This window comes from Babylonia areolata, chromosome 15, assembly GCF_041734735.1.
Source record: "Babylonia areolata isolate BAREFJ2019XMU chromosome 15, ASM4173473v1, whole genome shotgun sequence".
In the NCBI taxonomy this organism is placed as follows: domain Eukaryota; kingdom Metazoa; phylum Mollusca; class Gastropoda; order Neogastropoda; family Buccinidae; genus Babylonia; species Babylonia areolata.
Genome location: NC_134890.1, coordinates 4,669,085 through 4,692,114, shown reverse-complemented (window position 1 = coordinate 4,692,114; position 23,030 = coordinate 4,669,085). Strand labels below are relative to the sequence as shown.

The window sequence follows — 23,030 nt, the reverse complement described above, 5'->3', positions numbered from 1 at the left end:
TCTTCCTCATCTTAAACTTATCATATTTCATTTTTTGGATAAAGCAGTATCATTGATATTAATCATTCTTCGATTAAAATAGCTATTGTTATACAGCACCTGTTGGATAAAAAAAACTAATACTACTTTGATCTCAAATACTTTCTGAATGCAAAAAAACCCAAACAAACTGATGATAAAACATTTTACACAGACTCATGATTACAATTTAATGTTGATTTGAACATTTTGTACTTATCTCAGGAATGGTGGCCATTGTGAAATGAGTAATTAGCTCCAGCTGGAAATGGCGTCTGATTGGCTAGCAGAAAGCGGACTCATAACGAAAGTCTTATCTGCTGTGAAATTTTGGCCAAGAAAAGCAAACTGACAGGCCTGGTTTGCATCATTTTGACATGGTTCAGTACATCACTATATGACACCAAATCCTTTCATCCCATTAGGAGTATGAAAGATAAGAAAGTGCTGAACAATCAGTATCTTAGAGTTAAACATACCCTGACAGTCAATAAAAGCAAAAGATACAGAAAATCAAAATGAAGAGCAAAACTGTTGAAGACAGACTACTCAGTTAAACAATTTTACAGACTTGCGAAAGCTTTTTTTAAAAATTAGAAATGTATTTTCTCTTTGTACAACTAAAAGACTGTAAACTGCACAGATTTCAACATGGACTTCACCTGTAAATGTTCTTTGGGATCAACACATCCACACACATGCACATCTACTCCTACAGAATATCATCAACAATATAAAATGTAAAAGGTAAGTTAAAAAAAAAATACAGAATTTAAATTTTCCTTTTCAAATTTTCAACCCATGACAGAAATTAAATATACCCCTAATCAACTGGTTAGAATACTACCTTCACACTCATTAATGACTCACGAAGATCTTGTTCAATAAAGGTAGACGCATAGCAGGATAAAAATAAAAAGCCTCACAATAGATTCAACAAAAGGACTATATCATAGTGTCAACAAAACACAAATCCTAACAAACTTTCACTCCCCAAAAAGATCACAACATAAACTGACTCAAGCAGAAACTGTTACCTGAAAAGACTTCTCTTGTTTGAGGAGCGTCTCAATGGTCTGGAACTGAGAGGAGGAGCCCTGAAGGTTGCCATCACCAGAAGAGGAACCCTGACTGGGGATGGGGGAGACATGCTGGAACAACTCAGATGAAGAAAACTGCACGTTGCTAGCCTGGCTGTGAGGAGTGGACATTAAGTACTGCTGCTCCCCTGGCTGGGCCATTTTCGAGGTGGATACAGATGGGGACAGAGGCGAAGCAAACATCTGTGGCATCACTCCACTGCTGTTCTGCTTCAGCGACAAGGAGGCGGATGATATTGCAGAGAGAATGTCTGTTGTGGAGAACTGTGTCATGCCTGTTGGGCGGAAGTCAGTGATGTTGTTGTTGGTGTTGTTGCTGGGGGTGTTGTTGTTGGTGCTGTTGAGGTGCTGCTGGCTTAGAAAAGACGCAGGCGGTGGTGGGGTAGGGTGAGCACTGTCCCCGGACCCTGTCTTGGAATGATTGTCGAGCTCAGGTTTGGTGGTGTTGGTGGCCAACAGGCCACCACTGATCTGCAACTGGGTCAGAAACTTCTGCAGGACCAGTGGGTCATCCAGCCCTTCCAGATTGTTGTTGAACAAATCCCCCTCCCCTTGCTGAGAGAGGTCATAGTCCGGGAAGGTGGAGGAGAACATGGAGTCCTCCTGGCCATGCAGGCTGCTACCCATGCCGCTGTCTGTGTACTGGTCCCACAGCTGCATCATGGGGAACCCCATGGCCTGCTCAAAGCTGTCGTAAGAAGAAGACAAGTTGCCATGGTGATCAGAGGGGGCTTTGCTTGCAGTTTGTCTTCCCTCTTCACATGATGGCCACATATTACCTGATGACAAGCCAGGAGACCTAGGCAGAGAAAAACAACAAAGTTTGTTTTAATTCACCAAGACATTTTTGTCATCGCAAAAAATACACAGCAGTAAGATGTTCATGCTAAAATCAAAATATAACTATTATTAGATGTATTAACTGTGGAGTGATGGCCTAGAGGTAACACATCCGCCAAGGAAGCGAGAGAATCTGAGCATGCTGGTTTGAATCACGGCTCAGCCGCCGATATTTTCTCCCCCTCCACTAGACCTTGAGTGGTGGCTGGACACTAGTCATTCGGATGAGACGATAAACCGAGGTCCTGTGTGCAGCATGCACTTAGTGCACGTAAAAGAACCCACAGCAACAAAAGGGTTGTTCCTGGCAAAATTCTGCAGAAAAATCCACTTCGATAGGAAAAACAAATAAAACTGCATGCAGGAAAAAATACAAAAAAATAGGTGGCGCTGTAGTGTAGCAACACACTCTCCCTGGGGAGAGCAGCCCGAATTTCACACAGAGAAATCTGTTGTGATAAAAAAAAAAAATACAAAAATACAAATCAACATTCTGGTATTTTGAGTTTCCTGAAACATGTTCCTGGGCTAAATTTGATGGGTTTTTTATAATACAATCTACAGTCTGACAATTAAACTATCATTTTTTCTCCACAGCTCATTAACATTTTTGACAAAATGATAAATCATACTGTCCATTAAACCAATTCTCTCAAACTGTCAAAGAAAATATATTACTAGTTTATTTCACTGTAATATGCTACAACTTAATACAGCATATCTTTAACATCAGAACAACATATCATATCTTTAACATCAGAACAACATATCAACTGTTTTAATACCATTACATGATCATGTTTACACAATCAACACTGTACTTACTCCTCGAAAGAGAAAACATCTGATGTGGCCTGAGAGTGGTCAGCCTCTGGGCTGGTGGTGGTGGTGTTAGCACTGAAGGGACCAAGGGAGTTGAGGGAGAAGAGGTTTGAGTCCTCATCCACAATCTTGCTGACCATGTCATCAAGGGTGCTGAACTTGTCACTGGAACAGCTGCTGTTCAGGCCAAGCTTATCCCCACCCCCACCCCCGTCCTGGCTGTAGGCTGGCATGGCATGGTGCTGCTGCTGTTGCTGCTGATGGGTGGGAACAGATGGAGGCAGAGTGGATGACATACCCCCACCCTGACTCCGGCACCCTTCACCACCAGGTGCGTTACTGAAATAGGAATGCTGCGGGGCGTGGAAAGATGAAGACGAAGAAGAGGCTGATGAAAGAGCTGTCGCCATCATGTTCCTCTGCATAGACGTGGCACTCCCATGGGCAGGGGTGGTGGAGGAAAGGTTGGCAAATGGAGAGAAATCATTCCACCCAGGGTAGCCACTGAGTCCATCCTGCATGGAAAAGGACTGGGACTGACTGGAGGCAGAAGGGGTGGAGGCAGGGGGCCCCAGGTCCTGCTGGTGTGGATGGAACTGGTAGTGTGGGGACGGCTGGAAAGCAGAGTGAAATGTGTCCGGCACACTGTGGCCCTGGACCTGTCAACAAAGAGACAAGCACTCCACTCATAAACACTGGGGAGAAACCCAAGTAATATTGCTTCAGCTACAAGTTAAGCAGGTGGATTTTTTCAACTGCATTTTGGGATCTGGAATTTATGATTCACAGTCAACACAGGCTGATGATTTTTGTGGGATCTGGAAAGGATTCTAGAAAGCTTTGGAAGTAAATACACTGTGTTCTACTAAAAAAAATATCTAGAAGTAGTCAAACCAATTTCTTAAGCACGAAATTAAATTCTCTCTATTCAGAGCTGGAGCTGGCAATGAACACAACAAATATTTTTCCAGCTGAATGCCAAATCATGATAAAAGTTAACAGTGATAATTCAATGTTGAAAAGAACATGTTATTAATATTATGAATACAACAAATTCACCAGCCTGCCCCCCTACAGGAGCAGAACCCACCAATCATCACAATAAAGCAGACAAGAATGAACACTGTGAAGCAAGTCTGCTACCGCGGAAGCATCATCTTCACTGATGCCAGAACTGGAAAAGAAGTGGTCAACAGACTGGTCAAGGCATATAGTGCCTAGGAAGGCTCCACAAGAGGGTGTGGAACAACCACCACCTCAACAGAGCCAAGGTGTTGACCACCCTCCTTTACAGACTTGGATCATCTACCGCAGTCACATTTGCCTCCTGAGGATATTCCATCAATGCTGCCCCCGCACTATCTTGAGGTTCCATTGAAGTGACAACAATCATCTTGAGGTTCCATTGGAGTGACAACAATCATCTTGAGGTTCCATTGGAGTGACAACAACCATCTTGAGGTTCAATTGGAGTGACAACAACCATCCTGAGGTTCAATTGGAGTGACAACAACCATCCTGAGGTTCCACTGGAGTGACAGTAACCATCTTGAGGTTCCACTGGGGTGACAATAACCATCTTGAGGTTCCACTGGAGTGACAACAACCATCCTGAGGTTCCACTGGAGTGACAATAACCATCCTGAGGTTCAATTGGAGTGACAATAACCATCCTGAGGTTCAATTGGAGTGACAATAACCATCCTGAGGTTCCACTGGAGTGACAACAACCATCCTGAGGTTCCACTGGAGTGACAATAACCATCCTGAGGTTCCACTGGAGTGACAACAACCATCCTGAGGTTCCACTGGAGTGACAATAACCATCCTGAGGTTCCACTGGAGTGACAACAACCATCCTGAGGTTCCACTGGAGTGACAATAACCATCTTGAGGTTCAATTGGAGTGACAGTAACCATACTGAGGTTCCATTGGAGTGACAACAACCATACTGAGGTTCCACTGGAGTGACAACAACCATCCTGAGGTTCAATTAGAGTGACAACAACCATCCTGAGGTTCCACTGGAGTGACAATAACCATACTGAGGTTCCACTGGAGTGACAACAACCATCTTGAGGTTCAATTAGAGTGACAACAACCATACTGAGGTTCCACTGGAGTGACAACAACCATCCTGAGGTTCCACTGGAGTGACAACAACCATACTGAGGTTCCACTGGAGTGACAACAACCATACTGAGGTTCAATTGGAGTGACAACAACCATACTGAGGTTCCACTGGAGTGACAACAACCATCCTGAGGTTCCATTGGAGTGACAACAACCATCCCGAGGTTCCACTGGAGTGACAACAACCATCCTGAGGTTCCACTGGAGTGACAACAACCATACTGAGGTTCAATTGGAGTGACAACAACCATCCTGAGGTTCCACTGGAGTGACAACAACCATACTGAGGTTCAATTGGAGTGACAACAACCATCCTGAGGTTCCACTGGAGTGACAACAACCATCCTGAGGTTCCATTGGAGTGACAACAACCATACTGAGGTTCCATTGGAGTGACAATAACCATACTGAGGTTCAATTGGAGTGACAACAACCATCCTGAGGTTCCACTGGAGTGACAACAACCATCCTGAGGTTCCACTGGAGTGACAACAACCATCCTGAGGTTCCACTGGAGTGACAACAACCATACTGAGGTTCAATTGGAGTGACAACAACCATCCTGAGGTTCCATTGGAGTGACAATAACCATCCTGAGGTTCCACTGGAGTGACAACAACCATACTGAGGTTCAATTGGAGTGACAACAACCATACTGAGGTTCCACTGGAGTGACAACAACCATACTGAGGTTCAATTGGAGTGACAACAACCATACTGAGGTTCCACTGGAGTGACAATAACCATACTGAGGTTCAATTGGAGTGACAACAACCATCCTGAGGTTCAATTGGAGTGACAACAACCATCCTGAGGTTCCACTGGAGTGACAGTAACCATCTTGAGGTTCCACTGGGGTGACAATAACCATCTTGAGGTTCCACTGGAGTGACAACAACCATCCTGAGGTTCCACTGGAGTGACAATAACCATCCTGAGGTTCAATTGGAGTGACAATAACCATCCTGAGGTTCAATTGGAGTGACAATAACCATCCTGAGGTTCCACTGGAGTGACAACAACCATCCTGAGATTCCACTGGAGTGACAATAACCATCCTGAGGTTCCACTGGAGTGACAACAACCATCCTGAGGTTCCACTGGAGTGACAATAACCATCCTGAGGTTCCACTGGAGTGACAACAACCATCCTGAGGTTCAATTAGAGTGACAACAACCATCCTGAGGTTCCACTGGAGTGACAATAACCATACTGAGGTTCCACTGGAGTGACAACAACCATCTTGAGGTTCAATTAGAGTGACAACAACCATACTGAGGTTCCACTGGAGTGACAACAACCATCCTGAGGTTCCACTGGAGTGACAACAACCATACTGAGGTTCCACTGGAGTGACAACAACCATACTGAGGTTCAATTGGAGTGACAACAACCATCCTGAGGTTCCACTGGAGTGACAACAACCATCCTGAGGTTCCACTGGAGTGACAACAACCATACTGAGGTTCAATTGGAGTGACAACAACCATCCTGAGGTTCCACTGGAGTGACAACAACCATCTTGAGGTTCCACTGGAGTGACAACAACCATACTGAGGTTCCACTGGAGTGACAACAACCATCCTGAGGTTCAATTGGAGTGACAACAACCATCCTGAGGTTCCATTGGAGTGACAATAACCATCCTGAGGTTCCACTGGAGTGACAACAACCATACTGAGGTTCAATTGGAGTGACAACAACCATACTGAGGTTCCACTGGAGTGACAACAACCATACTGAGGTTCAATTGGAGTGACAACAACCATACTGAGGTTCCACTGGAGTGACAATAACCATACTGAGGTTCAATTGGAGTGACAACAACCATACTGAGGTTCCACTGGAGTGACAACAACCATACTGAGGTTCAATTGGAGTGACAACAACCATACTGAGGTTCCACTGGAGTGACAATAACCATACTGAGGTTCAATTGGAGTGACAACAACCATCCTGAGGTTCAACTGGAGTGACAATAACCATCCTGAGGTTCAATTGGAGTAACAACAACCATCCTGATGTTCCACTGGAGTGACAACAACCATCTTGAGGTTCCACTGGAGTGACAACAACCATACTGAGGTTCCACTGGAGTGACAACAACCATCCTGAGGTTCCACTGGAGTGACAACAACCATACTGAGGTTCAATTGGAGTGACAACAACCATCCTGAGGTTCCATTGGAGTGACAATAACCATACTGAGGTTCCACTGGAGTGACAACAACCATACTGAGGTTCAATTGGAGTGACAACAACCATACTGAGGTTCAATTGGAGTGACAACAACCATACTGAGGTTCCACTGGAGTGACAACAACCATACTGAGGTTCCACTGGAGTGACAACAACCATCCTGAGGTTCAATTGGAGTGACAACAACCATCCTGAGGTTCCATTGGAGTGACAATAACCATCCTGAGGTTCCACTGGAGTGACAACAACCATACTGAGGTTCCATTGGAGTGACAACAACCATCCTGAGGTTCAATTAGAGTGACAACAACCATCCTGAGGTTCAATTGGAGTGACAACAACCATCCTGAGGTTCCACTGGAGTGACAACAACCATACTGAGGTTCCACTGGAGTGACAACAACCATACTGAGGTTCAATTGGAGTGACAACAACCATACTGAGGTTCCACTGGAGTGACAATAACCATACTGAGGTTCAATTGGAGTGACAATAACCATCCTGAGGTTCAATTGGAGTGACAACAACCATACTGATGTTCCACTGGAGTGACAACAACCATCTTGAGGTTCCACTGGAGTGACAACAACCATACTGAGGTTCCACTGGAGTGACAACAACCATCTTGAGGTTCAATTAGAGTGACAACAACCATACTGAGGTTCCATTGGAGTGACAATAACCATACTGAGGTTCCAATGGAGTGACAACAACCATACTGAGGTTCAATTGGAGTGACAACAACCATACTGAGGTTCCACTGGAGTGACAACAACCATACTGAGGTTCAATTGGAGTGACAACAACCATCCTGAGGTTCCACTGGAGTGACAACAACCATCCTGAGGTTCCACTGGAGTGACAATAACCATCCTGAGGTTCCACTGGAGTGACAACAACCATCCTGAGGTTCCACTGGAGTGACAACAACCATCCTGAGGTTCCATTGGAGTGACAACAACCATCTTGAGTGACAATAACCATCTTGAGGTTCCATTGGAGTGACAATAACCATACTGAGGTTCCATTTGAGTGACAATAACCATACTGAGGATCCACTGGAGTGACAATAACCATACTGAGGTTCCACTGGAGTGATAATAACCATCCTGAGGTTCCACTGGAGTGACAACAACTGTCCTGATATTCCACTGGAGTAACAACAACAATCTTGCATGTTCCACTGGAGTAACTGCATCACCAATGTTGAGATGCTCAAGAAAGCCACAATTACCAGCACCAAGGCTATACTGCTGAAGAAGCAGCTGCACTGGGTAGGACACATCTCCAGACCACCATCTACCCAAGAACATTCTATGTGGCTTACTGTCATCTGGCTACTGCAACAGAGGGGCACTCCTGAAGAGATGCTGAAGATTGCCCCCCACTGTTACATCAACCCCCCCCCCCCCCATCCCGCCTCCTCCACCCAACCCCCAATGGGCTGCCCAAGCTGCTGACAGATGGGCCTGGCACCACACCATACACCAAGCCGCCAGCACCTTAGAGGCAAGATGTCAAGCCAGTCTAGAGGAGAAGAGGACAGGGCAGAAAAGCAGGGGACAAACAGAACCCAGTACAAACCAGACATTCCCCTGCAGCCAGTGTGGAAGTCTGCCATCTAGAGTCGGACTCATCAGGGGACAAACAGAACCCAGCACAAACCAGACATTCCCCTGCAGCCAGTGTGGAAGTCTGCCATCTAGAGTCAGACTCATCAGGCTCAGCCATCAGCATGCTTGAGCTCGAAAAGGGCTGAAGTGATAAAACCTTCACATATATCTTCTTAAAGTCATCACCACCAACAACAAAAGGCCTTCTTTGCAAACCTCAGCTCTGCTCAATGATGTCAAAATGAGTGGAATTTAGTTATGTTTTATTCTGACAAGAAATTCTTTTATAAAGACAGTAAGATAACCTTGAAAACCAAACTCACGAAGATCTGAGATCAAGAGAACGGCAAATTTACAGGTACAAATTTATCACATTCCAAATTTACCTGAGCTTTTTTAGACCAAATAACAGTGCAATGTTTTCTTTATTGAACACTGGATGTCAATGTTATCAAATGGACTAAAGGTCTACTGCTAAGACTAAGAGGTGCTTCCTGAAAGTTCTACGTTGTTAAGGAAAGCTAAAAGTTTACATTTCATTCTATAACAAAGCTGTTTACAGGATTGGGGTCTGCATGTTTTTCGTAAATGTGCCATCATCTCACTTCTGCGACAATGGGCTCTGACATTGTCAGGAGATTGTAGAAAAACTAGCTAATGAACATTCTTTCTCTCACAGCAAATTTGGTGACCTTGTCTATTGAATTAAGCTGTGTTGTGGCTGGTTCTTAATTTAACAGATACATTCCACACACTGCATACAGTGATGAGCGTTTGCTGATCTAGTACGGTAAAAGTTGTATGTGACTGGTTAATTGACTGGTGGATTGTTTGGCCTTATTGCTACCTATGGCTAGGTTGGCAGAATATCACTTCTGTTGTGTGTGCACCTGCCTGCATTTGAGCATGCCCCAGTGTGTGTCTATAATGTGTGTGCATGCTCGAAACACAAAGCATTATTCATTTTGGAAGATGCATCACAATAAACTCTGTTTTCTTTTTTTTCATGTAAAATTTGGCTGTCTGGAAACATCATTATTTGGTCTCATCAGAATATATCTAGATTATCTGTGAATATTTCATACAACATATCATCCTTTTATGACAGTTACTATCATTTCAAGAAAGAAAAATCTGTAGTGCACCTGATGTGGTCATTAATCATCTATAAAAACACAACATACACTACCTTTAATTGGTCACCTCCCATACAAACCTCTGTCGTCATTTTTTCCCCTAATACCACCGTAACCCAGAAATTTCTTTACTCAAAGATGAGGTAACCTGCTGGACACACACACATTCCCTGCCATGGACACTTCGGATGATAAACCAGCTGTGTATGCCCATGAATGGATGAGACCTATTTGTTCTGACAGCAGAGGCCAGAAATCAATAGCTTTCATTACATAGCACTTTCACTGCCAGCATCTGTGGCTGCTCAATAAAGGATGCCAGGAAAGACAGTTGTATTGATTAGCTCATGGCTGCTTCACAGGCTAAATTTTCTGCAAGGGAGGAGTCCGAATAGATTTTCATTCACTGTCACTGCTGATAATAAGAAATGGACAATTTCTGAGCAGTCATCCTTAAATACAGAACAAAGATGAATCCCTTAGCTGGCAAGAGTAATGATTCGATCAAATAACCCAAACTGGCATCTATGAGTCTGTCTTTGTCTAATTTATTACAACACATAAACAAAACTAACTCCATATAACTTTATAAGTTTAAAGACTAACAAAATAACTGGTGAATACAGCATAATAACCCAGATTAATATCACTTTTTGCATGGATAATGAAAGAAAAAAAATTAAAACAAATAAAATAAATTCTCAGGATGTATTAGACTAAGTTAAACTATCAATTTAGCAGGCTCTATCTAACAAAATATGCCATGGTCTGAGGTGAGGAAATAAAGGTCTCTGGGTAGAAAAAATATCACACTTTCAACATCCTGTTTTCTGCTATGAACAGTCCTCTAACCATCATATCTTTTTTTTTTACATGTATCACTTGAACGAGCATCAAATTCAAGTTACATCAATTTCAATGATCAAAAAGAAATTTTATCAACATATTTTAATAAATATGTCATTGTACTTTTGGTCTAAAATACAGTTATATCTACAGTTATCTAGAATATGAATTATGGTCACTGCCACACTGGTAAAGTTCTTTTATCTGTGGTGGCAGATGGCAGTGAGGTTAAGACGCTTATCTGCCAATACAGTGTTCATGAGGGCCTGGGTTGGATTCCAACTTCCGCCCTTTCTCAAAAGTTTGACTAGAAAATCAAGCTGAGCATCAAGTCATTTGGATGAGACAATAAACTGAGGTCCCATACGCACTTGGCACACTGGAAAAAAACAACATAACAACGAAAGTGTTGTCCTCTGACAAAATTCTGTGAAGGAATCCACACACACACACACACACACACATATATATATATATATATATATATATATATATGCATGCACTCAAGACCTGACTTAGCATGTTGAGCTATACTGCTGGCCAGGCATCTGCCTAGCCCAGTTGCTGATGTGGTGTAGCATCTGTCTTCAAAATGTGTGTATTGTTAGTCCTTTATCATACTTTCTGTCAATGTGGCTAGAAATAAAAATGTTTTAAAAAAAAAAAAAAAAAAAAGAGAGAGAGAAGGAAGGACAATATATCCCAGAATAATCCACCAGAGATCCAGGTAATGACAGCAGAAAGTTTGTAATGGAGCTCCGTTTCTCCCTCCAGAAAAGATTTTGGAACATACTTCAGACACTGAATCAGGTTCTGCGTCTAGCAAACTGAAGACCTGAGAAAACTTTCCAACAGACACATATGACATACGCAGACTGTGACAACATCAACAGATACATAAATAAAAGCATTTTTTATGTTTCAACAAGTCATCTGAAAAAAAATTCAGAAGGGTATAATGCTTGAACCACTAGTTGAACACCATTCCTTTTTACTGCTTGCATTTTCCACTATCACTTTCCCCAAAATAATCTAAAGTAATCTTACCTGGCCATTTCTGTATGTTGAAGATGGTAATTTCACCATGTCTTTATTGGAAGGTCTGTCATGGCTGGTTGGATGAGGCATCCCATAGCTGTCAAAAGTGTGGTGATTATTGGATGACGGCACTCCATAACTACTTGGGTCTTGAACGCCTGAGTCAAAGCACTTAGCCCCAGGATTGTACTTGAGTTCCTATCAGAACCAAGACAAATTCTTGAACCTTTTGATAAAAAATCAAGTGCTATTTTTCATGAATACATTCAAAGTGTCACTGAAGTAAGCGTGAGAGAGAGAGAGAGAGATGGTTAATTCAATTAAGGCCATAGCCCCATATGAATAGGGGGTAATAACAGTTTTACATGTGTCACTGCAATTGGTAATATAAACAATACAACGTCATTCACAACAAACTATCAGTGAATCTAAGAAATGAGTGTCTCTCTTAATTGCAGTGCTTTATAAAGATACATAGCAGAGAGAGAGAGAGAGGACAAAGGACATGGATGTGTACATGCAAATGTGTTTCCATGTGTAAGTTTCAGTTTCAGTAGCTCAAGGAGGCGTCACTGCGTTCGGACAAATCCATATACGCTACACCACATCTACCAAGCAGATGCCTGACCAGCAGCGTAACCCAACGCGCTTAGTCAGGCCTTGAGGCCATGTGTAAATATGTTCACATGTACATGTTCATGAAAAATCCAGCAAATTTTGAGGAAAGTAAAAAATTATGTAAACACACACACACACTTTTTTTTTTTTTTTTTTTTAATTAAAAGCCTGGATGGGTAAACACACAGGGAAAAGAGCAGGCAGAGAAATTAAAAGCAACAGGAGATATGTTTATGAATTAACTGTAACTGTAACTGTAAGGGCTATTTTTTTGCGTTTCATTTTTTCACATTCTCTTAACTATCAAAAAACAAAGTTGGGACCTTCACATTGAGACACAAAAGGCTAACAGCCACCAGCTGTCAAGCTAAGATCAGCAAAAGGGTTCTTTCAATAGTTTCATCAGGTGGGATTACTAGGTGCCCCACCCAAACAGCAAGTCATGCTGCATGTCTCAAGATACAATATTTCGCTGCACTGCTGACATATGCACCTTATACCACCTCTTCCATTTCCACTACAGCTTGTGTGTGTGTGTGTGTGTGGAGGGGTGGGGGTGGAGGCTGCGTGTGTGCATGCATGTTTGTGTTCATAATTACATGTGTGTGTACATGTGTGTGTGTGTGTGTGTGTGTGTGTGTGTTCACGTGTGTCCATTTATGTGTGTGTGTGTGTGTGTGTTCATGTGTGTGTGTGTGTGTTCGTGTGTGTGTGTTAATGTGTATGTATATGTGAGAGGGTGTGCATGTGTGTACATGTTAAGTATGTGTGACAATACATATATAAACACACACACACGTAAATACTAAATGTGATTCTATGTGCGTGTGTGCATGCATTTGTTTCTGTATGCAGGCATATGTGTATATGTGCAAGTTACTGTTTTTATGTTTCGTTCTTCAAAAGTAAATTACTGTCCATGTCACTTTGTCAGACAAAATAACACTATAACCACAGACATCAGTTTAAATCTATACATCTATCTGTATTTATATTCTAAAAGAAATAATATGGTTTTTAAAATAACAGAAGTAATCTACCTGTGCTTGTTTTCTTCCATTATCACATTGTGATTTTTTTTTTAAATAAAAATAAATGCTTTGTTCAATGTTATGTAAAATAAAACTTTTAAATGTCCTCTTGGAATACTGGATGTTTTCATTTCAAGAAAATGACAGCAATAATATTCTGAGAAGACTCATATATTCTGAGCAGACTCATATATTCTGAGTAGACACACGCACATAGAATCACATTTAGTATTTACGTGTATGTGTGTTTATATATGTATTGTCACACATACTTAACATGTACACACATACACATCTTCTCACATATACATACACATAAACACACACACATGAACACACGTTTTCAACTTTGTTTTAATAATTTTAGATATATATATATATATATATATATATATATATATATATATATACATAGGTTTGGGTTTTCTCATGAGATAACTACTGACTACATTTTCAACTTTGTTTTAATCATTTTAGATATATATATATATATATATATATATACATAGGTTTGGGTTTTCTCATGAGATAACTACTGAGTCTGACAGAAACCAAAGAAATAAATAACAGGTGGTAGTTTTGTTGCTGTTGTTGTTTTCTTAATTCAAAACCCGTGTGTAAGTTCGAATATATTTCTGGATTACTTTAAAATTCTCAAAATTCAAATGCTTTTTGTTATTGATGTTGATGTTCATACGAATTTCAAAACATAAATTTTGAATATTTTGTAGCCAGTCTATGTGGGATCCAATATATTCTCTCTGTTCTAGCTTTAAATAAAGACTTTCTCCTTCTAAATCTGTCACGTCTTCATTGACTGAAAAACTTATTTCTTATTCTTATTTTCCTGCACAAATGACTTTAATTTATAACTCTCTCTCTCTCTCTCTCTCTCTCTCTATATATATATATATATATATATATATATATTATATACATTATGTATATACTACTAGTACGCCTAATCTTGAAAATAAGCCCTAGGCATTTACAAATAGAATACACATGTCAGAATGGAAAAAGTTGAACAAAAGATACAAACATAAAAAATTATGCATCCCTCTCCACCACCCCTCCCCTCACCATATATATATATATATATATATATATATATATATATATATATATGAGAGAGAGAGAAAGAGAGTGTGTGTGTGTGTGTGGTTATAAACACTACCAAGGGAAAGCAAAAAAACAGATCAAGCTAAATCAATATAATACATAACTGTCTTTGAAAGATGCTAACACACACACACACACGCACACACACACATCAAAATAAAACTATATGTGAAAATTTTTAAAAGTTTAAACACTATTGCAGTTGAAATCCCCTTTTCCCTTTCTAATCGGCATGCTTCTGAATTTATGAGTTGTATAGTTCAAATAGCGAAACACGTCATATGTTCCGGGTATGTTTATTTACGCCTATCAGCTGATTTTTTTTTTTTTTTTTTTTTTTTTTAAACACATCAAGTACACGCGGAATGCTATTTTTGGAGTCACATTCGTCAACATCCTGATCCACTTCGTGTCACCAGCTTTTGCAAAAGCAGTCCATCTAAAACGAAATCGATTGCTAAAATGACAATACATCAAGCGACTTATCTTTTCATAACATTTGTTAGAAACATACCCAGTTTATTTTCTTGCTCTCAGTCGGTTTGTGTATCATGATGAATGATCGCCCAAGTTGCTACAACACTAAACCAGCTATGGCGACCATATGACAATCACCAGCACTGATCATTTCTCAAAGATTTTCATTGAAAACATTCCAACTGAAAGAAAAAAATATAAAGATATACCCCCTAGCACTAAACTCTATCATTTTCCTTGAAACTGCACTGTCATTCGCAATCTAAAATTGCGCAAATCTTGTTTTATTGTGTGACTGGGTGGTGCTCCCTTGTCGCCGTCACGATCACAGTTGTTACCCGGGTAAATATCGAAGCAGACGATAATCGTGAATGTGACTGACAAAAGCAACCGTTAAACTCGATTCCTTGAAGAAGCTCACGGTGCTTTAAAACATGCGTCCAGACCCCAGCATTGTTCAGACAAAATACTTTTAACCGTTAGTCGCATCATTTGTTGACGTTTGGAATCGTTTGGAATGCGGACGAAATGGTGTTAAAGGTAGTTTACAAGGTTTCTTTTGACAACGTGACATATTCACTGACTTTGGCAAAAACATCGGCGACAATATTTCAAGGGATTTTGTTTTAAACTTACCTGATGTGCAAGCCGGCTACTTCCACCCGAACTCATTAATCTTGCTTCTGTTTTCTCATAATTTTCGCCCTCATGCTGAACCGAGAGCGCCATTGACGTTCATTTTGCTTGTATGCTAATGCTAGTGGCTGTTCCCGTGTTACTCCCTCTGGGGCCACGCCAAAATATAAGAACGAAAGTAGACCTTCCTTTTGCAATGTACCGTTAGACAAGTTCAATGGAGTTTTCCACTGTATATAGTTGGATTTGTTGTAACATTCACAATGTTTGTTTCTTATTTCCTCTTTGTAAATAGTTTTAAAACGTTTTCTCCTGACGCAAAGCCACAAGCCTGTGATTTCACAATCCAGTCGGGCGAAAACGAATCAAAGGACATTAACCTCTTCGTTCACAAACCTGTTTATCTGCGTAATAATTCTGCCTTAGTTTCCCCCCTTTACCTCAGTTTTAGCACAAAAAATTGCTGATTGAGTTCTGATTACGGATAAGCGAAGACTTAAATGAAGCCTCATGGCTGAGTGTTTATAACCTTGAATAAAAATCAAACAAACAAAAAAATCCATTTCCAAACTGTTCCACCTGAAAATACTGATTAGAAAACAAATTGTCGACTTAACTCGACTGAGTGAAAAAAGGAAGGAAAAAAATCATCTTCGGAAAACAGAAATAAAATAGAAAGGCTGGTCAGAGTAATTGAATTCCCTGCTTTGAAAAGCAAAATCGTTATGAGTGGCCGAAAGGAAAGTCAAATCACATTATCATCTGCCGATGTCTGAACAAATCCAAACTGATACGCTACAACCACGTCGATCTGCAACGGAGCATAACCAAAGTGAGGCCTTGAGTTTGTGTATTTATCAGAATGGATCTCTTCTACATGATTTTAGTTGCCAGACGACAACACCCTCAGGATCAGGATCAGGATTTGGGGCGTTGTTTTATACAACTTAGCCATTTTTGGCTTTTTATGCCCCTTCAGATTTACTCCTTTACATTGTTAGTCAAGTCGTTGATAAGCTCAGTTATTTTATCCATCAGTCATATTTCGCTTTTGTCAATAACTCGTGTTTATCTATGAGGTTCTTAAAAGTATTTATACTAGGTGCACGTTTGATATTGTTTGTTAATTTGTTCCAATAATTTGTTACTCTGTTACTAAATGTAAACTTTCTGAGATTTGTTCTGGAATACTGTTTAAATATTTTGTCTTTGTTCTTGTAGTGTCTGCCTTTGGAGTACAAAAAAAGCATGCTTTGTTTACATCGTCAAACCCATTTAATATTTTGTACGTCTGTACCAAGTCTCCTCTTACTCTTCTTGCTTTAAGTGATGGTACATGTAGTTGTAAGTACTTTAATCTTTCTTGATATGAATAATCTTTTATGCTATAGACCAGTTTTATTGCTCTTCTTTGAGCCCTTTCTATGGCTTGTGACTGCTTTATTTGCGTTGGGTACCATACAGTGTTTCCATATTCTAGGATAGGTCTAACTAATGTTTTATATAACCGTAAGAAAGTAACCTTATCTATAAATGTAAATGCTCTTTTTATTATTCAAATCATTCTGTTCGCTTTGTTTATACTATTTGTTATATGTTTGTCAAATGATAAATTTTTGTCAAATGTGACACCTAAGTCTTTTTCCTCATCACATTTTGATACTTTTATTTCTTTGTCTCCGATTTTCATTATGTATTCTTTCTCTGGGTTTGATTTCCCAATATGAAGTACTTTACACGTTTTAGCATTAAAACACAGATTCCATGTGTCTGACCATTTTACTAATGTTTCAATATCTTTTTGTAAATCCTGATAGAATTTTGGAGAGTTGTATAATTTTGTGTCATCTGCAAAAATTTTACATGTACTCTTTAGTTTGCAAGGGAGATCATTTATGAATAAAGTAAATAGTACAGGTCCTAATATACTACCTTGTGGTATGCCACTTATAACATCAGCTTTACCGGAGAAGGAACTACCAATCCTAACCCTTTGAGTTCTTTTTGTTAGAAAGTCCCTTATCCACCCAAGTATGTTTCCTGTTATTCCATAAGATTCCAGTTTCTTTAGTAGTCTTTCATGTGGTACAGAGTCAAATGCTTTTTAGAAGTCTAAGTATAACACGTCTATGTTTTCTCCCTTATCTATCTCTTTTGTAAAGTCCTCCATCACTTCCAGAAGTTGAGTCACACATGACCTATTTTTGCGGAATCCATGCTGGCACTCAGCATACAATTTATTATCAGTCATATGCCTAACAATAGCCTCTCTTATGAATGATTCTAATGATTTACATATGATACATGTTAAGCTCACTGGCCTGTAATTCCCTGGGTCTGTTCTTGTTCCTTTTTTGAAAATTGGTATAACTGTTGCTGTTTCCCAGTCCGTATGGGCACAGCCTTCTCCTCAACTGATTTGTTTAAGAGTATGTATAATGGGACTGCAATCTCTTCACTCAGCTCTTTTAGTATTTTTGAAGGAATGGCATCAGGACCACAAGCTTTGTTTGGATTAAGAGTTTGAAGTTTCTTTTTTATAGCTTCAACTGAAATATCTACACTATCCAAAATCTTACCATTTGACTTTGAAGCTGCACTTAGAGAAGGTACAGTACTTAAGTATATCTTCTTTCGTAAAAACACTAGAAAAAAATGAATTCAAAATATCTGCTTTTCCACTGTCTGTTTCTACTGTGTCTCCATCTTTAGTTATAAATGGAGTCACTCCTGTTTTCATTTTAGTTTTTGATTGTACATATCTCCAGAAAGCTTTAGGGTTATCTCTACATTCATATGACAGTTTCTTTTCAAATTCTTTTTTTGGCTTCCCTTATTTTTTTTTTTTTATTACATACATTACGTGCCTTTATATATTTTTGATAGTCTCTCCTTTGTTTGGTAACTAGGAACTTTTGGTACAATTTGCGTTTCTTTCCTCGTTGCCACGCTGTAGTTTTTCAATGCGCCGAGTGCGTGCTGCACACGGGACCTCGGTTTGTCATCTCATCCGAATGACTAAAATAGGCTAAATTTGATTTTTCAGTCAAACTTAGGGGACTAAAGGGCGAGAACGGGATTCGAACCCAGGCCATCACGGACTCCGGCTGTACTTCGCAGAGTGAGCGTCTTATCAGTTCATGCCACCTTCATCCAGTTGCACTGGCAAATGCATGGAAAGTATATTACTGTTTTGTTGTTCTTGTTCAGTGCTGCTTTTTGCAAACAGCGAGTCGATCATCTATCAATGGATGAAAGCATCCATGACCAACATGTTATGAGTCGCCTTGTTCTTATTCGGGTACATGTACGTCGCTAATGACACCGTGACACACCTACAATTACTGAGGTATGAGACGCGCGTATATGTGTGTGTGTGTGTGCGCGCGCGCGCGCGCGTGCGTGCGTGTGTGCGCGTTCATTTCCCACACGGATCGAAACGTTTTAGAAAATTTGTTACATTAATTGAACACTGTGTGCAGGAACATTCTACTCCACCCCTCAAATTGACACGTTAATTCTTCTCAAGGTCTTCGTTTGTGGGTTTGGGATCCCACGTTCACTCGTACTATGTACACGAGTGGGCTTTTACGTGTATGACCGTTTTTACCCCGCCATGTAGGCAGCCATACTCCGTTTTCTGGGGGTGTGCATGCTGGGTTATATGTTCTTGTTTCCATAACCCACCGAACGCTGACATGGATTACAGGATCTTTAACGTGCATATTTGATCGTCTGCTTGCGTGTACACATGAAGGGGGCTCAGGCACAAGCAGGGCTGCACATATGTTGACCCGGGAGATCGGAAAAATCTCCACCCTTTACCCACCAGGTGCCGTTACCGAGATTCGAGCCCGGGACCCTCAGACTGAAAGTCCACCGCTTTAACCACTTGTCACACGTTAATTCAGTTGGTGTCACATCTTCTGTTAAAATTGTGTATCATCTTCATCACTAAAAACTTTCTTATGCTCCCTATAAGGTGCCTGTATTGTCACGGTGAGAATAAATTGGCAATGAACCACCCCACGGCCCCAAGAAATTAAAAAAACAAAACAAACAAAAGGAATAGATACACAACGAACCCCCCCCACCCCCACCCCCACCCCACACACACACACACCCCTCCCCCCTCCCCCAAGAAAAAAACAACAACACAAAAAACAAAAGGAATAGATACATAAATAAAATAAAGATGAAAAATCCAAAAATCTCGCAGATTAGTATGATAAATTTGCAGACAACCTCCATCATGTATGAACCAAAGCAGTTGATGTCCATATTCGCAAGTGCCACGGATGAAGTTATGTGTAAGTTGCATGCGTGTGCTGACCAAATCACAAAGTTGGTCACTGTGTGCAGATGAGGGGAAGGAGGGGGAGGGGGAAGAGTGTGAAGAGAAAAAAAAACAAAAAACAACCTGTGGCAAAGAATGGAAGGCCCTAAAAATAACTAACTAGATAAATGAAATAAGACAGAATTCCAAAAAGTGGGGAAGAGGAGGAAGGAGGCCCCACAAATGAAAAGAATGAAAAAGAAAAGGAAACGTGTGTGTGGAGGGGTGGGGGTGGATAGGTAGGAGGATGGAGGCCCTGAGAAAAAAAGAGGTGGATGAGGGAGGGGAGGGGGGTGACAAGGAAAGAAAGGCAGGATGATATACAATAGTGGGGTCGTACCTCTGTGATATGTCCAACTAATCAAGTCTATGGGGTATGCAAAACTGATGATAAGGAATGCAGGAGGAGGGTTGAATGAATGAATGAATGAATAATATTTATTTTCTGAGGGTAATAGATTAAGCATACATGCTTTTTTTTCATCCAGCCCATGAAAACAAACAAATAAACAACAACAAAAAGATTAGAGTAACAATATAGAAAAAAAAAAGCAAAGAAAAAGAAAATGTTTTTAAACAAGCAAGAGAAAAATCACGCAAATATATATCAAAGACGAGAAGAAGAAAAGGAGATAGTTACATAGCTAGATGGATAGAGACAGATAAACAAAGATAGACAGACAGACAGACAAATAGACAGGCAGGGAGAGCGATGAGAGAAAGAGAGAGAGAGAGAGAGAGTGAGGGGCGGGATTGTTCCTACATTTGTTCATTTTTCATATACGGTAATGTACGTTTAAAAAAGAAGAAAAAAGAAAAAAGATTTATAAAGAGGGTTGGTAAAGTGGGAAGGAGGGGAGCCACATACCATTGTGGAAATGCCAACCCTGTGCCCCCTAGACACACACCACACGTTACAAATACGATTCTTGTTCGATCATTGTCCACTGAAACACACAATTATGTAGCTGGCCATTATCAATTCTCTGATGAGTTAAGATGTTGACTTGTATAGAAAAACATTCATTTAAAAAAAAATTCTCAGTTTGGCCCAAAAACCCACTCGCGTATATACGAGTGAACGTGGGAGTTGCAGCCCACAAACACACAAGAAGAAGAAGAAGAAGGCCCGAACGAGTCCGTAACCCACAGATGAAATACGATGTTTGGTATACAATAAAAGTGGTTTGATTTGTGTGGTCATGTCAAAAGGACGCTGAAATGGGCACACAAATACATTCTCCTCTCATTCCAAGAGACTCATGACTGGTTTATTGTCTTTACCTAGTACGGAAATTCACTGTTTAACATGTACAAATTATTGTCTATACCTAGGTATGGAAATTCACTGTTCAATATGTACAAACATTAAAATAAAATGTAAATGAACTAACGCTAAGCTATGAGTACTGGATCACAGAATATAGGCCTCACCAATGTTGCAACATTGAGCTGTCCTTACTATATGTATATGGTTTGTTTGTTTGTTTAGTTTTTTTTTTTTTTATTAACAACTGATTTTCAGATTGCGGCTGATATCCTTGCTCTCTTTTTGAGAGGCTTGGGAAAACGTTTTGGAATAAAAAATCAAAACAGTGACCCCAACAACAAAAAATCGATTAATATTAAATAACAGCTTTGCTTGGAGATCGTTTTCTGGGTAATGATGTGGGATAAAATAATGGGAAGGTGACATTTTTTGCTTGACATTTCTCAGCACTGTAAATCAGTGGGTAGACTCTGCTAATTTCTCTTAATGAATGACTTAAGAAAAATACATTTACGTCATTCGACCATCTTGCGGTCAAGAAGGTATAGAGCAGATAAGAATATCAAATTTGTTTGAGATTTTTATTTGGCAGATTAAAACTGACAAATGATTTTGTGTAAATATTTTGAGTGGAGCTGCCATCATACCTTGGAGAGAGTGGATGTGCATATGCATTACATGGGCATGCATGCGTGTGTGTGTGTGTGTGACTCATGAGTATATATCAAAGACAGTGTGTGACACATGGATATATATATATATATATATATATATTTTTTTTTTAATTTTTTTTTTTTTTTTTAATAAAAAAAATCTTATTTTATCATACACTATCTTTCAACGAGCATATCTGAAATGATTTCAGGACAGCATACCTACAAGTCAGGACAATACGGACCATTCATCACCATTTGTCCATAGATGCAATAACTCTTGTCTGCTATCAAGTTTTCTCCAGATTCCATCATATAACAATGCCCTCCTCACTGACACTCCAAGTCACCTGCTTCATGAGCCCCAAAAGGTTCAGAACAATGCAGTGAAGCTGATTCTGAAATTCCCCAAATGTGAAAATACCACACCCCTTCTGGAATCTTTGCACTGGCTCTCAATCAGTCCCAGATTTTTAACCAAACTCAATTCAATCTGCTTCTCATCATGCACTGACAATGATGATGATGATACGGATACTTACATAGTGCCTATCCTTGGTCATAGTCATTCCACTTCTGCAGCCTCTTTCAAATCTTCTCTAAGACCTAAATGTTTAAGCAGTACTGACATCTTTGCCCACCACAGTTCAAAATTGTGACCCACAAATGCAATGTTTGTGTGTGAGTGTGTGTGAAAGCAAGCGAGTTGGGTCAGTTGTGTCATGTCTGTTTGAAGTTTGTGCCAACTGGTTATCTAATTATTTCATTATTAGTAGTTAATGAGTTTGCTCTTTTTTCTTTACATGTACAATGCTTTAAGCTCTGTTTGAGAAAGTGCTGAATAAGTGTTTATCATAATTGTTATTGTTATTATCAAATGTATATATTGGTGAGTGTGTGTGTGATGCATGTGTATATATCAGTGTGTGTGACACACGCTTGTATATGTACACACATGTATACATCAACATATTGGTGTATTGGTGTGTGTGTGTGTGTGTGTGTGTGATGTAAATTGTGCTGACCTCTTTGTAGAAAAAAGTCATCAAATTTCAACTCCCCAACACACTCATACTCCCGTACAGTCCAGCCCCCACTTTCTCACCCACAGACACAGAACAAGAAAGCTGAACTGTCACT

The 23,030-nt window shown here is 40.1% G+C and overlaps 1 protein-coding gene across 1 annotated transcript in view; it reads right to left on the bottom strand.

The window, feature by feature from the left end:
* Positions 1-15,739, bottom strand: part of LOC143290383 (uncharacterized) — a 35,191-nt gene extending 19,452 nt beyond the window's left edge. Inside the window, exons 1-4 of the mRNA XM_076599770.1 lie at positions 15,632-15,739; positions 11,757-11,945; positions 2,784-3,439; positions 1,056-1,917 (exon numbers count right to left, since the gene is read on the bottom strand). Of these exons, the coding sequence (XP_076455885.1) occupies positions 1,056-1,917; positions 2,784-3,439; positions 11,757-11,945; positions 15,632-15,724 (1,800 nt within the window). The 5' untranslated portion in view covers positions 15,725-15,739. The remainder of the gene's footprint in view (positions 1-1,055; positions 1,918-2,783; positions 3,440-11,756; positions 11,946-15,631) is intronic.
* Between the last annotated feature and the right edge of the window lie 7,291 nt (positions 15,740-23,030).